The following is a 23,422-nucleotide window of genomic DNA, read 5'->3' as shown; positions in this document are numbered from 1 at the left end:
AAACACTAGTGTGTGTAATTTTACATATAATAGTATTGTACTCCATATATTTTAAGTTATACCTAACATTAAGAACATTTCATGGCGCAATTTAATTGTTGTCATTAGAGAGAGGAAGCATCCATCAGTGGAACTATATGTGTAGTAGGACAATGTAATAGAACATTACCTTTCCCAAACTATCTGGCGGAAACAATCAAAGTTCTGATGTTGACTTTGATATGGGGTCCATATCACACTTCAATTAGCTCTCAAATCTCAATCTATGTCCTTAAATGAAACTGGACATCATTACCCATCACTCTCTCTTTACCCCTTTGTATTTTCAGACTTCAATTCTGTGACCCTGTTCTGCAAAACTAGTTGTAAGAGTAGTTGTTAGTGGTTTCAATAGCTGTTAGCGATTGACAAAGTTATTAACTGTCGGTGAGTAGCTGTTAGAGGTTAGCGGTCAAAGTAGTTGTTTAAAGTATGGGTGTTTGGTAAAAGAAATTGTAAAAATAATGAGTGACCTATTTATCTGTTGGGTGAATTTAACTACAAAATCTAATTAAAGAACTAACAACCCTCCACAAAGCTATCTTTTTTCACTATATAGCACTGCACATGAGCCTGATGCAACTATGACAAAATGACGATAAACTAACCCAAACCTTTTCATTGGCCCTTCTCATAGTTGTAGATACAAGACCTACATTTCACCTTTTCCCCTCTCAAGCCACAACAATTTTTTTTAGGAATAAAAATGCTTCCTTTACACGGGTCTTCAAAAAATGGCTCCTCAATATATAATTCTTGTTGGATGGATCGAGGCTGGTATATGGGTGGACGGTGAAGCTTGAAAATAGCACTTGTTCCCATACACGGTCCTCCCTAGCAAACATTCTACTCTAGGTTGAGCTTCAGTGCCATAAAGGAAACCTAAAAAATTGAAAGGATATATCATGTTGACAGATTGTGAAGCTGCTGTTAAGGGTTTGATCAACTCGATGAGAGTCGATAAACGTATTCGAAGCATTATCGAGGACATCAGAAAAGTGACATCCTTTATGCCATTCTTTTGCTGTCAAAAATTCGATAGGGAACAATTCATGGAAGCCCATAAGCTAGCAATGGAGGGTGAAAAACCCTTTAGCTTTCTTTCTTTGTTCTCTTTTTGTCCGTTGCCCAATAAAAATGTATATTTCTTATTAGCAAAAGTTGTGAAGTTTTCTTTTACGGAACATGTACTACATCCTTTAACATTCAAATCATATGAGTGATTTAATTTGATTTTTTTAAGTTAAAGGTGCGTGGTTATGAAAATAGACCGCTTATTTAGAAGTGATATTTAATATAGCTTTTTTTTCAAAGGAAAAGGTTAGCAAAAATCCTTTAAACTAACACATGTAATTAAATATAGTGATCATTGAGTAAATGCTTTCAAAATAATGAAAACTTGAATGCAACACATATAATAAGTGAGAAGGGTAGGTATGATGTAAACCTGGTATTTCATCAAACAACTAAATCTTTTTTGACATAGAAATTTAATCATATAAATATGCACTTTGGAGTAAATGGAACCCTGCGATCAACCGTTATTTCAGGTACATTACCCGCCCAAAGCATTCATTATCTCAAGCATATACATTAGTGAAGGGCCAATTTCCATTTATAGCTAAACTAACCTCACCACCCAAAATGATCAGAAAAATATTTTTTTTATTAAAAAAATTCACTTCTCAAAAAAGGGTAATATAAAAATCTCACTTTAATTAAAATAATTTTAGCCTAACCTCCCATACAAAAAAAAAAAAACAAAAAAAAAACAAAAAAGAAGAAGTTTAACCCTCATTTGATCATGATCTAACATTTCATCCCCTTATTTCCTCCCCCACATTATCATCATCAATTCCCATTATTTCTAATACCATTTCCATTTACAATTTACAAGAAAGTGAAAAAAATAATCCGAATTTTGAAGAAATTTGTCATCTTGAATCTCCTATGCCTGAAAAAAGATGTCTTATACAGGGCGTTCATTAAGGCATTACATTGAACAAGAGCTAGGTACTCTTCCACATTTTATAATTTACGCGGTACTCGAATGGACCCTTATAGGATTGCTATTCCTTGATGGTTTCCTTGCATTTATATCAAGTGAATTTGCTGATTTCTTTGATTTACAAGCCCCATGTGTTCTATGTACAAGGATTGATCATATCCTAGCACGTAACAAATCATGGCGTTATTGTTACAATGAAACCATTTGTGATGGTCATAAGAATGAATTATCTTCTCTTGCATATTGCCATGTTCATAGAAAACTGTCTGATATTAGAACAATGTGTGAAGGTTGTCTCCTTTCTTTTGCAACTGACAACAACAACAACAATAATAATTGTAACAAATCTTTTAATGGGGGTTTAAATAAGGATATTGAAGGGTTGTTTGATGATGAAATGAGGGCTAGGCTTCAGTTGCAACCTCTTTGGGAGGATGATGCTAGGAATGGAAATGCGAATGCGAATTTGATATACTGCTCATGTTGTGGGGAACGTATGAAGAAGGCTAAGCCTACAGGTTACCAGCAGCAGAAGGGCATTGGAAATATTAGCAGTAAAGGGTTATCAAGCAGTAGCATTTCTAATAGGCTTTCGCAGCAGGCTCCTACTCCTTCCCCTCGCGCTCCCTTTGCTTCATGGAGGCCAGATGAATCTCGGGCTACCTTGGAGTTGTCTCACATTCGATGTAAGGAGCTTAAGTCGTCTGAAACTACCACCCCTGATGAGGAGGTTACAAGCAGTGTAACCACCCCAACTGGTAATTACATGCTCATTAATTATATATGGTTTATAAATATGTACTTTTTTTTATCTTTTTATGATTTGTATTACATGATCATGAACTTGCTTGGTTGTCTAGTGTAATTGGTTGGATTGCATTCACCTTTCTCCAGCATTCTACAAAAGATGAAAAAACAATAGAACTCAGGGCTAATTTGGAGGATTAAAAAAGTTTTAGGGTCCTTGGCTATCTTGTGGTAAAAGTTTGTTCCTCAATTTGATTGGACTTTATATTTACACCTGATCGGACCTAATCAACTTTTTAACTCATTTTTGTTAAGGTGAAGATAACGCACCCCTCATTTTATCCTGTTGAAATTCCGTCTCACTCTGCATCCCATCTTGTGTCGCAACTCTTTCTCTTTCAGACACATTAGTAAAAGTTGGTGATGTTTCAGAAGGAAAAAGGGGTTGAGACACAAGATGAGACACAAAATGGGACAGTGTTATTAGCGATAGTAGTACCATAGGCTGATTGAATAACTTTGAAAAAAGCAAGCTAACATTATGAATCTTTGTGTTTGCAGCAAGCAAGGATGAAAACAAACCTATGACACCAAGGCCAACAGAAATTGATGATTCAGTGGAAGATTTTGTGAGAACTCCAACATTTGGGAGGGGTAACAGATTTTACGGCCTATCTGATTCAGCTGCTGCAAGTCCAAGGTTTGCGAACAGGGCGCCTAGGAAATCACTCCTAGAAAAAGTAGAGCTAGCCTCAGACCCTGTTGAAGCAATCACAGGAAATGAGACAGACAGTGAGCTTATCATGAGCCGCTTGAAAAAACAAGTTCGTTCAGATAAAAAATCTCTTATAGCTCTTTACATGGAGTTGGATGAAGAGCGAAGTGCTTCTGCTGTGGCAGCCAACAATGCAATGGCTATGATCACGAGGTTACAAGCAGAAAAAGCATCGGTCCAAATGGAGGCCTTACAGTATCAGAGGATGATGGAAGAACAAGCCGAGTATGATAAAGAGGATATTCAAATGTTGAAGGATTTTCTTAATAAGAAAGAAGATGAAATCAGAGATTTAGAGGCCGAGTTAGATCTTTATCGAGATAGATATGGTCTCCCTCATGTTACTCGAGGTGATGTCTTGGAAAAATCTCAGTCTTTCTCATCGATTACTGAGCATGGAAGCCCATTGTTTAGCATAGTTGCTACTGATACAGAAATGGAAGTTCAGGAGCATGTTTCTGATAAGAGTAGCAGTGCATCATTTTATGGAGAAGGTGAAAATAGTGGACAGAAGAATGATGATGAGATTCATAAGGAAGATGATAATGATTATGATGATGATGTTGGTGGATCATCACATGAAGGTGGCCAGAATTCCGAAACACAGGATGTTGATGATGATGGTTCATTCATTGAAATTGAGCACGAGGGATCTTTTCTCTTAGGTCAACTAGAAAACCTTGAAGTTGAGGATACTCCATAGTACAAATGATAATCAGGTTGATGTACCTAGTAATGAAGAAAACATAGGACACTTGATTAAATTCCCATTTCCCCTCCTCAAAAAATAAGAAAAGGAAAAGATGTGCAACTTTTTGATCTTTTTCATTCCAAGGGTAACACTGAAAGAACTTATGTTTATGAAAGAGAGCTGAGGATCTAAAAAAACTTCGGTACATGATCTCCACGCCATTACAGCCTATTGGGCTTCATCCTGTATTATTATCCAAACGTTTTCAGTGTTAATATGTGTCTTCTACACAAAAAGGAAGGATGATAATAGAGAAGAGCAAAGAAAGGAAAGATTCACCATAAAACATCACTTAGGCTACTTGCCTTTATTCTGACAAAATGCCCTGTATTATGTGAATCTGCAGAATTTAGTCATGAATCTGATCACATGATGATTTTCTTTTACTGCAGCAAGTGTTATTGATTCGTATGATTTCTATGCATCATGTGTAAAAGGAATATTGTTGTCCAAATAAAATTCCCCTGGAGCTCTAGTTTTGATTAATCCACTTTGAGTTAACAAAGCAAATCAGGCAAAGTTGAGTACTTCAAACACCTTAGAATGAAATTTATATATTTACAAAACATTAGGTTGTTTATCTAAATTGTTTAATGTCTTTCTGATAATGAAGAAGAACATTGGAACAAGAAGTTCTTCAACAAATTTATGTATCATTACCAACACACACTAACACGGTAACACCTACCAAACAGGCCGTTAGGTGATTAAGATATTGCAGCTTTTCCAAAAATTAGTTAAATACTTTCTTTGCATACCTTTTCCATTGTCTGAACAAACATACAAACAATACCAACGCATCTGTATCTGTATCAGAAAGAGAGCTGAGGATCTTATCTTTGCCTTGAAGTCCCGAAATAGCTCCTTCATAGGTGAAGAATGAAATGATGCCCCCGAATCTAGGATCCACGACTCTATAGAACTATCAACACTCAAAACCAGAGCATCCTCAATCTCATTCGATGCAGAAAATATCGATGAGTTATCACTATCCTCCTGTTTCTCATTATGATCAGATTTTCCACCCTTCTTCTTGGGATGTGGACAATCCCTCTTTGGATGACCCTTCTCACCACAATTCCAACAGGTAAAATTTGTTCTGCCCTTAGACTTACTTCGCCCCCTTGATTTTGATCTCCCTTGTGAACTCTTCCCTTTTCCCTTTTGTTTTCCCCTCCCTCTACCCTCTGCACTGTATGCTCCAGATGATTCTCCACTCTCTTTCCTTCGAATGCTCTCACTCAAAATAAGATCACGGACAACATCATAAACCAATTTCTCTTTACCAGAGGAATTACTCACAGCAGTAACAACAGTTTCCCAAGCAGTAGGTAAAGAGGACAACAAAATTAAAGCTTTCACTTCATCCTAAAAGCAATATTAACAGACGATAACTGACTTATTATAGAATTAAATTCATTAATATGTTCAGCAGCAGAACTACCATTATTCATCTCTAAATCAAATAAACGGCGCATCAGATATACCTTATTCATAGCCGAGGGCTTCTCATACATATCTGACAGAGCTTTGATCAGTCCAGCCGTTGTTTTGATGTCCTTGACATTGAAAGCCACAGTCCGAGCCAATGTCAATCTCACCACCGCTAGTGCATGCCTATCCAGTACCTTCCATTTAGCCTCTTCCATGTCAGCAGGCTTATCAGTCAAAGGTTGATACAGATTCTTCTGATATAAGATGTCCTCTATCTGCATCTTCCAATATCCAAAATCTGTCCCATCAAACTTCTCAATTCTAATCTTTGAATCCTCCATTGTTAATTATTCTAGATCTAGACAATAATCAAACCTAGCTCTGATACCACTTGTAAGTCCTATTGACTATCAATCGTAGAATAATAGCAAACAAATATAGAATATGAAATAAGAAAGCAGGAAAATCACACCAGAAACTTTTTACGTGGAAACCCAAGAACTGGGAGAAAAACCACGAATATGCACTAGGAATCGATGAACGTTCAAGAAAGATTACAAAAAGTGCTCAAGATCTCTCTCTATAGCCTTTTCTCTCTCTAAATGTGTTTTAATGATGAAGAATACATTAATCCCGTAATTAGGGCACCTATTTATACCCCTACTAAAGAAACGCGTTTTCGGAACTCAAAACCGCGTCAAAACAGCCCCGCCCGATCAGGTCGGGCGAGCCCCCCCGATCGGGCGACTTAACGCCAAAAACAATTGAGCTCTCGGGCCCGATCGGGCGTGTATGCCCGATGCCATCGGGCGAGTTTGCGCTTGCTTCTGCTTCAGTACTGCTGCAGGCCCGATCGGGCGAGAACACGCCCAGTCGTTGTTCGGTGTTCTGCCCGATCGGGCAAATAGGCCCGACGCCATCGGGCGAGTTCACTTTTCACCAGCTGCCAATACCGATCGGGCGGCCTTGCCCGACCCGATCGGGCGATCCCCCGAACCTTCAATTTGACGCATTTCTTCGACGTAACCTTTCTCCACACCCCATTACACCTTCATGAGCTTCATATGCAAACATATACCCAACATACATAATAAAGTGCCTGTTGATCTATGAGATGGGATTGAAGTAGGCTAAGTAGCATGGCAATTAGACAACAACAGTACTTAACAACATACTTTTATCATGTCTTCATTGTTTACAGTTTGAGCAAAATGAAAATGAAGTGTGATTTGCTATGGAAGAGGATGATCAAGTTGGGCAGATGCAATAGTTGTGGGAGATCCCCCGATAGTATGGTATAGACTGCGGAGGAAGTGATGAAATGGATGGTGCAGTTGTGCACTGCATTATGCCTGTGCTACTGTGCCGATGCCACTGTCATAAGTTTACCCTCAATCTTGATAATGTCTGCAGCCTCACCTCGTGCATTTTGTAAAACAATAATGTGAAAAACTAATATTTTTGTGCACGACGAAACAATTAACTAAGATCACATCTGGCCATCTGGGGACTTTAGTGTTCCCCTACAATGCCTAAGATACCATTTAAATTGTTAAAATAATGTCATTGTTTAACCGATGAAATAAAAATTTAAAGCCATTTTTTCTACCAATTATGTTTTCTGCACATCAACGCACATATAGCGTGCATATAAAACTAGTCAGAGTATAACTTACATCTACACCTTTAATCTTGTTAATGTTTAACAACTTCACATTTTTTTTGGTGAACACCTTTACAATCTGTGTTATAATTGTTTAACATGAAAAGAACTATGAAATAAAATCCATACGCATTTCTTAATTATCATGAACCACATGCATGCAAGTAAAATTAAAAAACAAACCTCCGTTGTACCTGTGGTCAGGCGGCTAAAATAGGCATTCGAACCTGTGGTCAAATAGGCGCTTGTACCTGTAGTTAGGCGCCAATTTTAGGCGCCTGACCACACCTGTTCTTGTGGTTGGGTGCCTAAAATAGGCGCTTAGGTACTTTTTCGGCATTTTCAAGTCAATTTCTGATAAATTTTACTCTACTCTGAGATGTTCTAACAAAGATAAATAAAATTGGCCAAAATAGAGACTGAAACAAAAAATGATTATACTAAACCCATGTATCATAAGTTTTTCGAAGCGCCTAAAATAGACCCCGACTCCCTGACCGGTCAACGAGACCCCCGTGCTAAGTTTTTCGAAGCACCATGTTTAAGACATTCTACCAGTTTTATTCGGAAATTTTTTAATTACATTAGCAATTCTCCGTAATATAACGAGATGGTTAAAAAAAAACTTGAAGTCGTTGGAAAATGTGAACTTGTCAGAAAATTTTAAAATCTTGTAGTCCTTCAATGGAGGAAATGAAAGGGATAAGAAAGAGAGTGAAAGATGAGAGGGAATGGAAGAGGTGAGGAGGAATGGAGAAAGGGTGGAAAGGGAATGAGTGAAGTAATGGAGGGGAAAGAAAAGGAAAGACCCTTGTATTTTTATACAAAAATACAGGGCGTTAGTAGGAAAAAATAGGGCGGCGTTTAGCAACCCATCGCAAGTTGGAGCTATATGGTATATTGGGAAAATTTGGTCTCAGCTCTCAAGTATTAAGTGCTCGTTTGGTAATACATGAAAATCTAATTTCTGTAGGAAGTTTTATTTTCTAGGAAATTACTTTCCTTATGTACTTTTTAGGAAATAATATAAATATGTTTGGTTAACATCAAAAAATTTGCAATTCACATGAATTTTGATTGACCAAGGAGGGGTTGGATATTTAAATTCCCACATTTCGTGGGAAATTCAATTTCCCAAGGAATTTCCATTGCACCCATTTTCTCAACTTCCTGTCACCCAAACAATTTGCAAAATGAGAAAATCATGGGAATTTTCATTTGCCACATAAATCCTGTCAACCAAACGAGCACTAAATTTATATTCTAACAATTTCCTCCCTTTTTTTTCACATTAATGAAATGCACTAACATTTTCTAATTACGTAGTACATATACATACAAAGAATTATGAAAAATACTAATTAATTACTGCAAAATGTCATTCATAAACAAGATTTAATCATAGATTTCAAGTAGAGGTTGGCATGGCCTGGCTCGGCTAGGTCCGACACGCGGCTCGGTCAAGTCCGACACGTAGCTCGGCCCGACCCCCCTCAAGTCCCCGACCCGACTCGCTCAAGGCCTGCCACGCTCAAGAAATTTTATTTTTGGCCCATCCCAGCACGAGCATGTCATTATGGCCCGCGGGTTGAATGCTCCTTTTCTTTGTCTAAAATTGCCAAAAAAACCAAAAAAAACAACATAAACACGAGTCGGCCCGCGGGAGGCACGACCTCTCATTCACGGGATCGGGCCCGGCCCAGCGTTACCCAAAGCTCGTTGGTCAATCCCGAGAACAGGCCCAACCCGGCACAAGCCAAGTCTAATTTCAGGGTTACTCCCAAAAAGTCACCAATTAACTAACTTGCATCTACGCCATACAATGAACAAATTTACTCATTTGTGTAAGTCGTACCTCCATATATATATATATATATATATATATATATATATATATATATATATATATATATATATATATATATACATATATATATATATATATATATCATATATATATACATATATATATATATATATATATATACATATATGTATATATATATATGTATATATATATAATTATATGTATATATATATATATATATATGTATATATATATATATTGCCTTTTCTTTTGACCACCTTCTCTTCAATTGCACCCAGTCCCAAAATCTTTGGCACCTCGCGAAGATAGCTACATGGTGTGCTCCGCCAACGTCCTTCCGCTTCATTCTACAATTTCTACAGGATTACAAGGCTAAAACTTCCTTGCTTAAATATATCCTTCTCTTCTGGAGCATATGGAAAGAAAGAACTTCCATCATTTTCAATAATGAACAATGGTGTCCCCAATGTATCATTCGCCGAGCTAGATTCGCTCATGATGAATGGAAGCTCCGCTTACAAGTGGATGCTTGTCATGCTACTAGATCTCCTCTTAGGGGAGTACCACCCCCTTCCCTTTCCCAGTTCCCTCTGCTACTTTTGTAGCCTGGGAACCTCCTCCTCCTATCTTCTTCAAAGTAAACTTTGATGGTTCGGTCCGTAGGTTGGTTGCAACTGTTAGAGTCATCATTATCGCGAAGATCAACTGGTTCATGCCAAAGCCTTTAATCTGGGTCAAACTTCGGTCCTTATTGCCGAGGCCACAACATTTCAACATGGTCTCAAACTTGCTATCCACTTCGGCATCAACAACATCATAATAGAAGGCGACAACCTCATTGTTATCAATACCATCAACGATCATTGGTATGTTTCGCGAAAAATTGCAAATATTCTTGCAGATTGTAAGTTAATGCTCAATCACTTTACCTCTTGCAAAATCAAACATATGTTCAGAGAAGCCAATCGAGTTGTTGGATAGCCAATGTAGGACACCTAGTTACTCTAGTTTTTTCTATCATTGTATTCGACGCATTAGGTATTCCCCTCGAAAGGAGGGGTATCATAATGTTTTTATCTTACCTTATTAAAAAAATATATATATATTTCCTTTTCTTCATACATCTATAAGAGCAACTCCAATGGTGAACATTAGGGACTTGCTAGCAAATAAATAAAAAGTTAAGCAATTAGCCCAACCATTGGAGTGAGTAGCTAGAATTTCATTTGCTAGCCAATGTAGCTTAACTAAGCCAATTGGCTTGAGCAAAAATTGTGGGCCCATGTGAAAATTTTGGTGAACAATTTCTATACTCTTCTCTAAAAAAAAAAACTATTTTACTTCAAGTGGGACCTACTCATATTGGCTAACCATTGGGGGAGTTTTGGCTTAAATTGGAGTTAGCTAGAAAAATCTATGTGGCACTCTAAGCTAATTTTCATTTTGCTCTACCATTGGAGTTGCTCTAAACCCCTCTCATAAATTTTTCATTGACATATACTTTCAAGAAATTAGAACTGATCACATCTCATGTAAACTAGAATAAATTATACCCATTTATCAGGCACATATATGTGTAAGGGCCAAAGAAAATGAACATATTTGGGAGACTTTCAAGCCAAAAGGCCAAAGAAGTTAAGAAACTTATGACCCTGTCCTTCTCCCTCCACCATCTGTGCACATTAGCATCGCCACCACCTTCCACCCATTCTCGCTTCCTTAACGTGCGCCGTCCACCACTTTTCTCTAATTCTCCCTCCTCCTTCAGAATGAGCTCCACCACCGCTGAAGGAACCAATATTAGCAATTCAACTGATGTTACTGATACTGAATTGGAGTCCATTTTCAAGCAAAAACGGGTAATTCGATCCAAAGTCCGCAAATCTCTTAAAGAAATGGACCCTTCTCAGCGTGCTCTTGAAGGTATAATTGCTTTATGTAAAAAGTTACAATCTTTTTTCAACTTTGAGTTTTTTAATCTTTATTTTATTTGTGAATTGGGGTTTTGATGTAATTGCTGATTTATGTTGGTATGTTGATTATATTGGAAAGTTTGAGTAAAATGCAAATTAGTACATACACACTTCCGTAAGATGAGAACAATACGCACGGTGAATATAATGGACAAGATTGTGAATGCAAAGACCAATACCAATGAACATGTACCAACATGAATGTATATATGTTCATTTAACTTGTTAGTCATTTACATGTGTTCATTTGACTTGTTAGCCATGTACATGTGTTCATTTGACTTGTTAGCCATGTAATTTGGCTTGTTAGCCATGTACATGTGTGATCATGTCTTACGTACAAGCCGTTTGTATGTATATATATATTTTTTTTGAGGGGTTACTTTAAGTGAAATAGTAATGTGGGCAGAAAAATTGGTCAATTTGGTTTTGTTATAACAATAACAAGCAATCAAAGAAACAGAAAAGAATAAATAATCTAACATATTGATTAGCTGGGGCAGTGAGAGTACGAGTTCCTGTGTTAGGTCGTTCGAAATGCCAGATTCAAGGCGTCCTAACATGGAAGTTTGATTACTAGGAAGAAAATTTTAAACTTTGTCAGAAGGTAAAAGGGTTAATAAATTGGGTGTAATTTGCTTATGTTCTCTTTATCTTTGAGGGAATTGGATTATTGAAAGTAGCTTGTACTGAGGTAATAATTATTTTCTAGAAGTTTGAAGAAATGGAGACATTGATGATTAAAAAGAGGTTGGGGGGGGGGGGTGACTCTAGTACATGTATTAGTAGATGGATGAAGAAAATCTGCTTTAAGATGGAAAATGGACCCAAGTGGAGGTTTTAATCGTCTTTAACTGATGACATGAGGTGAATACAACATGTGTTAGATTGTTAAATTTTTACCAGTCCCTCATTTTCTTTCTTCTTTGATTAGTTTCAAAATGTGTAAACTTGCTGTAAGATGTCTTGTATTGAAAGCTGATTGTAGGGAACTCGTAAGGCAACAAAAATGAGTATCATCTTATACTTTTTGTTACATCTGGAAAAGTTTTAGAATCTTGTCCTATTAAGTTAAATTAATTGAACAGCTGCAGGAAGGAGCAGTACGGGAGTCTAGTTCTATCATTTTGAAACAATTTTTCAGGATAAGGGGCTTGATCTTATGCTGGTTCCATTGATTAGAATGAAATTGTGTGAATATATGTAATAGATAGTAGATCAAGATTTATGTGGCTGTAGTTTTTGAGAAGTCTAACTGCATTTCAGCCCTTCTCTTGCAAGTTTTAGTCTAAAAATGTTCAACAATAAATTAGATCTTTACTTTATGTCCAGAATCTATGTTACTTAGACACGGATTGAGTGTTTACTCGGATACGGGTGTCCAAGTGTCCGACTCGGCTATTTTGTAGAAAAGTCAAGTTTTTAGTTTAAAATGAAGTATCCAAGTGAAGTGTCGTGTCGGACACGACATGACACGACACCCCGTTTTTGAGGTATATGAAGGTGTCGGAGTTACATGGTCCGAAATCAAGATGGTGCTAGATTAACTATAGCAGTGCAACTTAGATGCAGGATCTTGTATCGAGACTTGAATACGCTCTTATACCTTCAATTGCAATTGTTCTCACCAATCAATGCAAACGTACAAAAGAACTTATTTCTTGATATGTACTATTTGTTGAAGAGGCTCTCTGAACCCTATTCCTAATTTGTCTCCTTGACCATCATCTTCTTGCTAAGATTTTCCCTCTGAAACTAAACGCTCTTTAAAGCACCTTTTTCAATCTTTGCAAGAGCATCTTTTTTTTTTAATACATGAGGAAAGTTAGGACACTCTTCTCTGAAGGGAGACTCCTAACGAATCAAGAAGAACAAATTTATGTAACGAGAGTTCTGTTGAAACATTCATGTCAACCGAGACACCAGAACTTTTGTGACCTTTTTTTGATAGAAGATCCGCTACTTGATTAGTTTTCCGAAAAATGTGCTTAATGGTGTAGAATCTAAATTGACGCAGCAATTGTCTAATGTCATCAATGAGGGTTTGTATGGTCCAAGGGCAAGCGTAATGCCCTTGCTGATCTCTTATAAGTTATAATCACTTGGTTGTCTCCTTCAATGTAACCAAGTGGTCAAATCTAATGAACATGATTATCATTTGTCAAAATCTTCTAATCTAGGTAAAAGCAAAAAAGGTTTGGGAACTAATGGAACAATTTTGTTAAGACTTAATTTTTAATGTAGAATAAAATCAAGATGTTTTGGTAACAATTACAGAATAAAACTAAATCTTTATTGAAGAGACTCTTTAAAACATTGCAGCTCTTTGTAGGTTAATTTCATAGAATCGATGCAGACTGATTCTTTGTTACTAGTGCTCCATGCCTGCATATGCCAAAAGGATTTGGTTTTGGATTGATCCCTCATCATCCATTCTGACGTTGAATCTTACAAACAAGACTATTCTGAGATTGAATCTTACAGACAAGACCACTAAATTATGAAAGTATTCTATAAGCACTAATGTTTTTGAATCCCATCAAACTTGAGGCCCATTGATCACCGCACATAATTTTTTGGATTTGCACGATGAACACTTGACTTACAAGCTTGATATTACTCCATCATTGCATTACGAACAATCCGCACAGAGCTTGAAATAATTTATTTATAACCTTCAAGCCTGGGAGAATCTATAGTCTGGTAATGCTATACTCATTGTATTTCAACAGGAGAAGAATAGAATCTCTTGTGACGTGTTTCAATGTGATATTTCACCCACATTATCGACATGTTCCGACACTCAAAATACCTGCAATGATAGGGCTTGACAGTAGGCTTCTATGAATTATTTGGTTTCTGCTGCCGTCCGTTTCCAAATTCTGCAAAGTTTTATTGATAGGTGACAGTTACCTTATTTGTTCGTCTTGTACTATTGTCTGTCTATTCAGATGATGCACTTCAGCGCTTGGTTCTAGATGCTCCATGGTTCAAATCCAGCCGACGATTATGTGCATATATAAGTTGCCGTGCATTGCGAGAAGTTGATACAACTACAATTTTGGCAGAGAGCCTACAGATTTCAGATAAAGGAGGTTTGTCTCAGTACTTTGCCGATTTGTCTCAGTAATTTGTCCCATGAATCTCAACTTCAAGAACATTAGTCTTTGGGAAATGGGTGGTATCATGATTCTTGCTGAGGTCAATGGTGTGGTGTAACTCAAGAAAGGTCACTTGCACTTAGAACATTTTGGTCTGTCTTTTGAGATATGGAAGTGACAGAAGTTTTAGAATTCATTTTTGGCATCAATTTGCATCATGAATGTGAAAATTTGGTATGGGGGTTAATCGTGATTGCTGAAGCTACTTATTTATAAAGTATTGAGTTTCTCCCATGTAATTTTGTGGTTGAATACCTTTTTGACACTACTGGTTCAGCATCTTCATTTTCTTTTGACAACTGTAAACTTTAGTTTGTGGCTTGCAGACAAACAAGACCTCGGAGGTAAAACACTTTATGTGCCCAGGGTGGAGGACAAAAACAGTCATATGCGGATGCTTAACATCTGTAGTATGGATGATCTAATCGCAAACTCGATGGAAATCCTGGAACCTGCTCCTGTGGATAGTAGAGGAAATCAACGTGAAGATGGTAGCTCAAATTCTAGTCCTTAATTGCCTATCATATTTTAGTTTCTGTGAAGATGATTGACATGATGCTTGATATATTAAACTATGTTATGGGCAACTTTATTTGTTGCAGTGAATTGAAACGGCCCTCTAGTACTATTTCCCTAATCTTACTGAAATTCTGTATTACTAACAATAACTGTAATTGCTAGATTCAAATCCCTGTATTGGGTAAGTATATTGATCTCTTGTTCCGTGCTCATTTGGTCCAGTACCCAGTCAAAGTAAAGTGTGATTAGGAGCAACAATTTCTTACTTGCTTTAGAGAACACCATCAATATATTCTAGTTTCCTGATATCTGCTCTATCCCAATTTCACATTCATATCCATGTGATTAGGAGTAACATGCTCTTCCACTTGCGAATACGTGAACAGTTCTTCCTTATAATTTCAGTCTCTCTCAGTATCACATTCAAACCTGCCGAGCACTAACATTTTTCTTCCACTTGAAGTTACTTTGTGAGTGGTACTCTAATGAGATTTCAAGCCACAGAACCACTCATTCTTCTCCTTGATTTCTTTTTCCTTTTCGTTTCATCCCCCCCCCCCCCACTCTTTGGGGGTGGTTTGGTGGTGGGAAGTGCTATCTCTAATCTCCATTCTGCAGTGTTTCTATTTTGAACTTAGCTGTAACTGAAGTTCCCTTTACATTCTCGCTTGGTATTAAAAATAAATGATGTATGGAGGACACGTGTCATAATTTGTGTAATATAAGTTTTTTTTTTTTTAGAAAAATCTTTTATTTTTTGCTGTAAGAATATTTAGCAAACAAGTAATCAAATTATCTGTTGTTGCAGTTATGCATGCAAGTGAAGCAGTTGACCTCTTGCTCTTACCTGGTAATATGGTCTATCACTTGCTCAATACATGCCCACATTGACAGAGTTGAAACTTGAAAGAGTAACCTTTTGGTTGATCATCTTAATTGTCCTTTTCCAGGACTTGCATTCGACAAATCTGGAAGACGCTTAGGCCGTGGTGGAGGGTATGTTAAAAAGCCTCAAGTGCTTACATTCTGACATTTTCTCATTGAAATGCTTAATTTTTGTCTATGAAACAAAATAAAAAGACTTATAGTACAAACTCTAATATCTTGAAAACTTCAGTTACTACGACACTTTCTTAAGGAACTACCGACAGCTTGTTAACAAACAGAACTGGAAGCTACCACTCCTTGGTATGTTTTACATTTCTCCCTATATGCAGCTAACTTATCTGCTTCAGATTTTGAAATTATCTGATAATATTGATCACTTGAATTTATTATGTAGTTGCTCTGTCATATTCTGTGCAAATATTGGATGATGGAGTCATTCCAATCACTCCCAATGATGTTTTTGTGGACGCTTTAATATCTCCAGCTGGTGTTATTCCAATTAGCTCAGCTGCACGTCAAAGGTATCAGATATAACATTGTCGCCACCGCCTGTACCTGTTTTTCTCAATAGCAGTGATATAACCTATTTTAGTACAATATTTCAGGATGGAGCATGACATATGACTTTTCGAGGCCTGTTACCTCTGTTCTTCCTGTGGCATTCTCTAATGTAACTGGAGCTTCTTGATCTCTGAGGTTGTGATGCATTGTTTTTATTGAACTTTTGATATTACCTCTTTCCTGATAGAATGTTATACATCACGTTCATTGTAATATTTGCTTGCACTTCTTATATCGATACTAAAACGATTACAAGGAAGTGCTCTATCTTCACAGGTAAGGTTAGTCTAGTTATAACAAGTTAGGTACATCAAAATCAGTAGAGTAGATTACACCCCCAAGAGTTATCTTTTGCACTATTCGTAGATCAACCAGTGTTGCTCGAATGATTCGCGATTGGTAGGGAAGAGCACCGTGATAGTTTGTACAGGTCAAGATGACTATTGTGGCTCATTGAGTTGGATCTCTTAAGGTTCTAGAGCATGAAAGCCAGATAATCCTAAGCAAAACACAAGCTTCTTCCATGTTCAACAATTTGAATGAGTCTTGTCTTTAACCACTACAACTTACCACATTGAACTTAAGTCTACTTCTTCCCTCAGCAACCGCTAAATTTCCTTGCTAAGCATCATCCCTAGCTCTATTTAATACTAATCAAATTTTATGCCTTTGACAAAGTCACATGTTGACGTCCTATATAAACGTTTAATCTTAGTCTTGGAACAATATCAAAAGAAAAATCTTAATCTTAGAACAATACAAACAAACACTCTAGATAATTTCATGGCTCCCCTACTCTACCTTGTAGTATTCTTGCTTGCTCCTTTTCTCTCCCATGCTGCGGATCCCGATCCTTTGCTAGATTTTTGTGTAGCGGACCTTAATGCCTCTCCCTCATTTGCTAATTTCCCTTGCAAACAAACCTCAAATGTGACCTCTGAAGATTTCTTCTTTGATGGGTTTATGAATGAGGGAAACACATCAAACTCGTTTGGATCAAGGGTCACACCCGGAAACGTCCTCACATTTCCTGCCCTTAATATGCTCGGGATTTCAATGAATCGGGTTGATCTTGCTGTGGATGGGATGAACCCGCCCCATTCCCACCCACGAGCAAGTGAGAGCGGTGTGGTGATGAAGGGGAGAGTTCTAGTAGGGTTCGTAACCACGGGGAATGTGTACTATTCAAAGGTGTTGGTTCCAGGACAGATGTTTGTAATCCCAAGGGGGTTGGTTCATTTTCAAAAGAATGTTGGACAAAATAAGGCACTCATCATTACAGCTTTCAATAGTCAGAATCCAGGAGTAGTGTTATTATCCTCAACCTTGTTTGGTACAAACCCTTCAATTCCAGATGATGTTTTAAGCCAAACTTTCCTAGTGGACCAGAGCATTGTCGAAGGAATAAAATCCAACTTTTGATTGTAACTAAATTACTACTATGAAGATTCCCTTTGTTTTTATTTTTTCATTATTTTGTTAATTTAATAATGTCAAAGTTGTATGCATTATGCATGTATTAATAAAACAATAAAGATATGATTTTTTTATTTAGCTTATGTTGCTTCCAAGTTGGATTGGCAGTTTGTTAATGGTAAATTCTGTCACTTCAAAACCAAAATGAAATTGAGGATACCATGGGATTTTAATTAAAAGAAGTAAAACGAGGATGAAGTTCTAATCCATTTTTCTGATCAATCAATTTCTAATTAGGTTTAATAAAAGTTCATATTATCTGAACTTCAAAGTACTCAAATCATACGATTTACAACCTATTTGGTAAGTTTTTAGTAAAGAAAAGGAAGGGAAGAGAATAAGAAGAGAAGAGAAGAGAAGAGAAAGGAGAACACCGTATTTTTTCGTATTTCGTTTGAGTTTTCTATTTTTTCCATAGTTCCTCCAATTTTGGGCGAAGAAAGAAAAATGAAAATTTTGTAATGAGGCTTTTGTTCCACTTCCTTACATTTCCTACTGCTTATAATGTGGTTTTTTGAACTAAATATTGGAAAAATATGTTTTCTTCCAATTCCTTTCTTTTCTTTGCAAATGTCTTCTATCAAACAAGTTGTCAAATAGTAATCTAATTTACTTAATTTATAGCTTATTTAAAATATAAATAAGGTAAGACAATTTATAACAAGTAAAAAATAAAAATAAGTTTGAATTAGTTCACATTAGTCAAAATAAATGAAACACATCCTTTAACTTTAGAAAAGTCATTGTAGTAAGTATTCTATTAAGGGTAGACATTTTATATACTTCAGGTTCTATATTATACTAATAGGTATAGGAGTTCAATTTTATGATAACAACACAGATTTAAAATTTTAGTCCTGATTCCTAAAATAACTAGGATCTACGTAAGATATCTTACTTAAACCTTCCAAACTATAGTTGACCTCCCCTCAAAAAAAAAAAAACTATAGTTGACCTCCCCTATCAAGCAAAAAAAAAAAAACTATAGTTAACCAATGCTTGTGCGCTTCTCCCAACAATAATTAGATATTAGATTTGAGGTTGAAGTGGTAAAATAGTGGTTCACTTCTCATCTCGTATTTCTAAAGTTTAGAGATCAAAATTTATGAGACTCATTTGAGATACTTCCCTTATCTCCCTTAAGTGAGTCGCCATCATTTTATCTTACAAAAATATATAATTTGGCTCAATTGGTAGGATTTCAAGGTTAGGGGTTCAAATCCCACTAAATGAGGGGCACTTAGAGAAGAATTTCCCTTACAACTCTCCTTCTTTCTAAGTGTCTGGGCCTCTAGATTGGGCCCTGTGTGAGGGCAACTCATAAATTATTCATCTTACCAAAAAAAAGAATTAGATATTAAACTCGATAAAGGTGTGTTTGGTTGGACGAAAAACATTTTTAATGGAAAGTGGTTTTCCATACAAACCATTTTTCAAAGAAAAACTCAATTCTATACTTCCTCCGTTTCTTTTTACTCGCTACACTTTCCATTATGGGAAGTTTCACATTACTTGCTACACTTCTTTTTTGGGCAATAAACTCTCTCTATCTCTCTCCTCCCACATGGGTCCCTTTTCTTTTTACTCTCTACCTCTCTCTTCTCCAAAAATTGCCTAGGAGTCCGTGAAATGAGAAGTGTAGCGAGTAAAAAGAAACGGAGGAAGTATTAATTTTCCTTTGGTTGTAAGGAAAGCAACATTATTTTCAACAGATTTTTCTTTGTTTGTGTTGTGTATCATTTGATAGAGTAAGGAAAGTTTGGGTTCCTTTGCTTCACTAGAAAAGTAATTTTCTATCATTGGAAAATGAAGTTCAACTCATACCTTTTTCTCCTTAATTCGGTCCAAAACAAACAAAGGAAACTAAGGATTTTTTTATTCTGGAAAACACTTTCCTCCCAACCAAACACATTCTAAATCAAAGAGAGATTTCAAAACTAAAATTTATATATGGGCAGACGCTGGTCACCAGTAGTGGTGTAAATTGGTTGGATTGGATTAGATTTTTCCCGAGAAACCGAGTCCATATCCGATCCGAACTTATTTTCGATCCAGTCAAAAACTATTTTCTTGAGTTCGAATCCATTTCAGTCCTAATATTATATTAATATTAATTTTCTATAAATTCAAGTTCATAATGTTTTCTCATAATTTAAATCTGGAAAATTAAATGCATTACATCCATATTTAAAGTCTATAATAAAAAGCAAATTGCAAAATTACAAGATCCAACCTAAAATAATAATAAATAAGAAGCCTAGCTTCTTAAGTTTTTAAGTTATTAACAATCAGCAAGATAACAACAGTCTAGATCTAAGTTGAGAGGAAACAAAGAAAATGAAATTTATATACTGAGATGAGTTATGAAATTTATATAGTGAGGAAGATGACTAAGTCAGGTTACTAGGGACTAAGGTTAGAGATATGATTGATGATTTTATTTAACAAAAGGGTAAAAGAGTAAGGTAACTTTAGACGTTTCACTTTGGAGGGTAATTTAAAAATCAGACTCTGGCTAACGAAATTTAAAGCGTCAATATTGTATTGGACATTTTGGGACTCTAAAGGAGTGAGTCCAAATCCAATACGAAAATATTTGGAATAAGTCCAATTCATAATATTTTTCTGTATATTCCAGTCGAACGAGTTTGAACTGAAATGGATTCTACTCTAGACTTTTCGCAGTCTACTTAAACCCCTATCCACAAAGTACATATCTATATTTAGTGACTGTTGACCTTCCTTGTTCTTGCTTAATTAGGTGAATCTTCGATCAAATTTCAAAAGCACTAGGACAATCATTACCATTGTCCTTTAACCCACATCGTCATCTATGCTATTTGTCGTTTTTCCTCTTTCTCCTTCAATTCATCAGCTTCTTCTTCCTCCATACCCATCAGTCCACCACCATTGCCACCACCTGCATGCAGCGCCCAACCCAGTGTATAAAAATACGGACAATATTTAATAAATACAGGCAATAGATAGCAAGACCCTTAACCTAGTATTAGATTATTGCTTGATACTTTCTTTTCTTTACTATTTTTCCAATATGTGTATTATCAATCAATTAACTATTACATATCACATTAAAATTAAAACTTGGTTAGTGTTAATTTGGATGACAAGCTCTAATTTTCTTGAAAACTTGCAACTTAAGCTGCAATGTTCTTTTGGATTGAATTAATGAAAATTCAGTTCAGTTCAGACAAATTTAGTTTTATTAAGTTCAATTCAGTTTAGTTCAGGAAAATTCAGTTCAATTCAATTAGTTTCCTCTCACAGTTTTCATACACTTCAGTTCAGTTCTGTTTAGACAAATTTAATTCAGTTCAGTTCTGTTTAGACATATTTAATTCAGTTATGTTCTATATAATTCAGTTTAGTCCAAAAGAATAAAAGCCCCTTAATATATTAAATTATGTTATAACCACATTTTTTATGTCATATTATTATGTTCTTTTACGAATGATTTTTAAATATATATGTTCGTTAAATTTGTACTTATATTTTTATGAGCATAATGCACATTATACTCATTAACTCATGGGTATATGGTTTAATTTGCGCTTTTGCTGTCTCTTGACTTGTTCTTATACTGTGATATTAGGAGTTCATGAAGATATTGATAGAGCATAAAACTATATATTCTTGGGACTCCGACCATCAACTTACCTTTTGGTTGAGTTGGTTCTTTGACATGGTATCAGAGTCGGTGTGATATAAAGGTCACGGTTTCAAATCTATGAGGGAGACATGTGTTGCATCCACATTTCAAGCCTAATGGAGATATTGATAGAGAATACTTTACCAGATAAATTACTAAACATCATAATATCCTTGCTTCCAACGAAACCAGCAGTTAGAAGCACTATATTATTATCGCACATATGGAGATATGTTTATAGATTATAAGAGCATTGTTAAACATCGCCTCCAAAATTACTTAAAATCGCCCAAAATTTATTTTATAGACCATTTTACCCTTTTCTCCTTTCCACACCACCCACCCCCTCCACCACCATCACCACCACCTACCCAAACAACAACAACAGCAGATCCACCAACAAGAACAACAGATCCACCAACAACAGCATTTTAAAAGACAAAAAATATTACCATGCTCTGTAAGGTGAAAATTCCTCCTTATCAGCAAAAGAATTTGTTTATGCAAATAGGTGACTTGATATTCATGGCTCGAAGATGGCATATATCTCCCTTTCTATTAAATTCTCAAGCTTGTTTATCATGGGTAATAAAGTATTCACCCTTCTTTTGGAAATTACTGTGCTGTAGATAAACTCACATGTAGATTCATTATCATAGCCTTGGGCAACCATCTATCATGACTAAACTTGGAGCATAAATCTTGAGATAATCAAAACATCTTACACCCATTCTTTCCCACGTATTCCCAATGATAAACAAGCTATAAAGTATAAACCAAACACAAACACCATAGATAGCAGCCATTGTTGGGGGAGAACAGGCAGGTGAAATTTTTTTATGCCATGGGCGATCGTCCGTGGTGGACGTTCCACCCATGGGCCGAACGTCTGGCCTGGACGTTCGGGCCATGGGTGGAACGTCCACCACGGACGATCGCTCCATAGCCCGAACGTACATGCCAGACGTTCGGGCCATGGGTGGAACGTCCACCGCGGACGTTCGCCCATGGCATAAAAAAATTTCGCCTGCATTTGCGCGACCAAAGCAGCGGTGATGGAGGCAGATTGTGGTGGTGGCAGCTTGGCAGGAGGTGGGTGGTGGTGGCAGCCTGGCAGGAGGTGAGTGGTGGTGGTAGCTTGACAGGAGGGGATGGTGGTGATTTAAGGGAAAAAAAGAAAAGGTTATAAGTGTAATTTCATTTTTTTTTGGGCGATTTTAAGTAATTGTGGGGCGATGTATAGAAGTTTAGATTAACAAATGTTCTCACCTTCAAAAATCTGCATTACCGTCAACCAACCGAGAAATGATAAACCTCTAACTGCTAGATGTTTATAAACATCTAGCAGGGGTAAAATTGTCAATATACATGAAAAAAGTTATCAGTCAAACAAAAAAGTAATCTCGAAAATTGGGCACTGTCAGAAAATTTCGATGCTAATATATGATGTTCATGCTACTACAACTTGTGTTCGTGTAACTATAACTAGTGTTTATGCAACTAAAAATAGGGTTTATGTATAAACAGATAGTGTTCGTATTTTTTTAATTGGACACTGTCAGAAGATTCCGATGCTAATATACAGTGTTCATGCTACTAGAATTAGTGTTCGTGTAACTATAACTAGTGTTTATGCAACTCACAATAGTGTTTGTGTATAAACAGATAGTGTTCGTATTTTTTTTTTACATATCTAAATAAGAGATAGAGAAGAGTAAAATAAAAATATGATGAAATAATATCAAGATGGATGTCTATTTGTAGAGAATAAAAATATATGAATATTGGTATATTTTTTATTTTTTTCTAAAATATATTTTTTGAGATATACAAGTTAAAAAAATTGGAAAAAGTAATTTGTTTGGATAAAAAATATAATGACATGTGTACCACTTATATGTTGCCACATGAATGTTAGATGTTTGGCAAACA

At 36.2% G+C, this 23,422-nt stretch overlaps 3 protein-coding genes across 3 annotated transcripts; all 3 read left to right on the top strand.

The window, feature by feature from the left end:
• Nucleotides 1-17: 17 nt before the first annotated feature.
• LOC104894167 (hypothetical protein) lies at nt 18-4,734 on the top strand. The gene is made up of 2 exons (XM_010680343.3): nt 18-2,805; nt 3,356-4,734. Exons 1-2 carry the CDS (start codon nt 2,004-2,006, stop codon nt 4,270-4,272), a joined length of 1,719 nt encoding a protein of 572 aa, XP_010678645.2. The 5' UTR covers nt 18-2,003; the 3' UTR covers nt 4,273-4,734.
• A 6,063-nt stretch (nt 4,735-10,797) lies between these two features.
• Nucleotides 10,798-16,606, top strand: LOC104894166 (5-formyltetrahydrofolate cyclo-ligase, mitochondrial). Its single transcript, XM_010680341.4, has 8 exons — nt 10,798-11,168; nt 14,170-14,313; nt 14,706-14,870; nt 15,707-15,748; nt 15,849-15,894; nt 16,016-16,086; nt 16,181-16,307; nt 16,392-16,606. The coding sequence occupies exons 1-8, from the start codon at nt 10,838-10,840 to the stop codon at nt 16,408-16,410; spliced, it is 945 nt and encodes a 314-aa protein (XP_010678643.2). The 5' UTR covers nt 10,798-10,837; the 3' UTR covers nt 16,411-16,606.
• A 131-nt stretch (nt 16,607-16,737) lies between these two features.
• Nucleotides 16,738-17,901, top strand: LOC104894165 (germin-like protein subfamily T member 2). Its single transcript, XM_010680340.4, has one exon. The coding sequence runs from the start codon at nt 17,011-17,013 to the stop codon at nt 17,767-17,769; it is 759 nt and encodes a 252-aa protein (XP_010678642.2). The 5' UTR covers nt 16,738-17,010; the 3' UTR covers nt 17,770-17,901.
• Nucleotides 17,902-23,422: the final 5,521 nt, after the last annotated feature.

The sequence above is a fragment of the Beta vulgaris genome, chromosome 5 (genome assembly GCF_026745355.1).
Source record: "Beta vulgaris subsp. vulgaris cultivar EL10 chromosome 5, EL10.2, whole genome shotgun sequence".
NCBI lineage: Eukaryota > Viridiplantae > Streptophyta > Magnoliopsida > Caryophyllales > Amaranthaceae > Beta > Beta vulgaris.
Note: the sequence above shows the minus strand (reverse complement) of the source record. Positions and strands in the feature narration are given on the sequence as shown.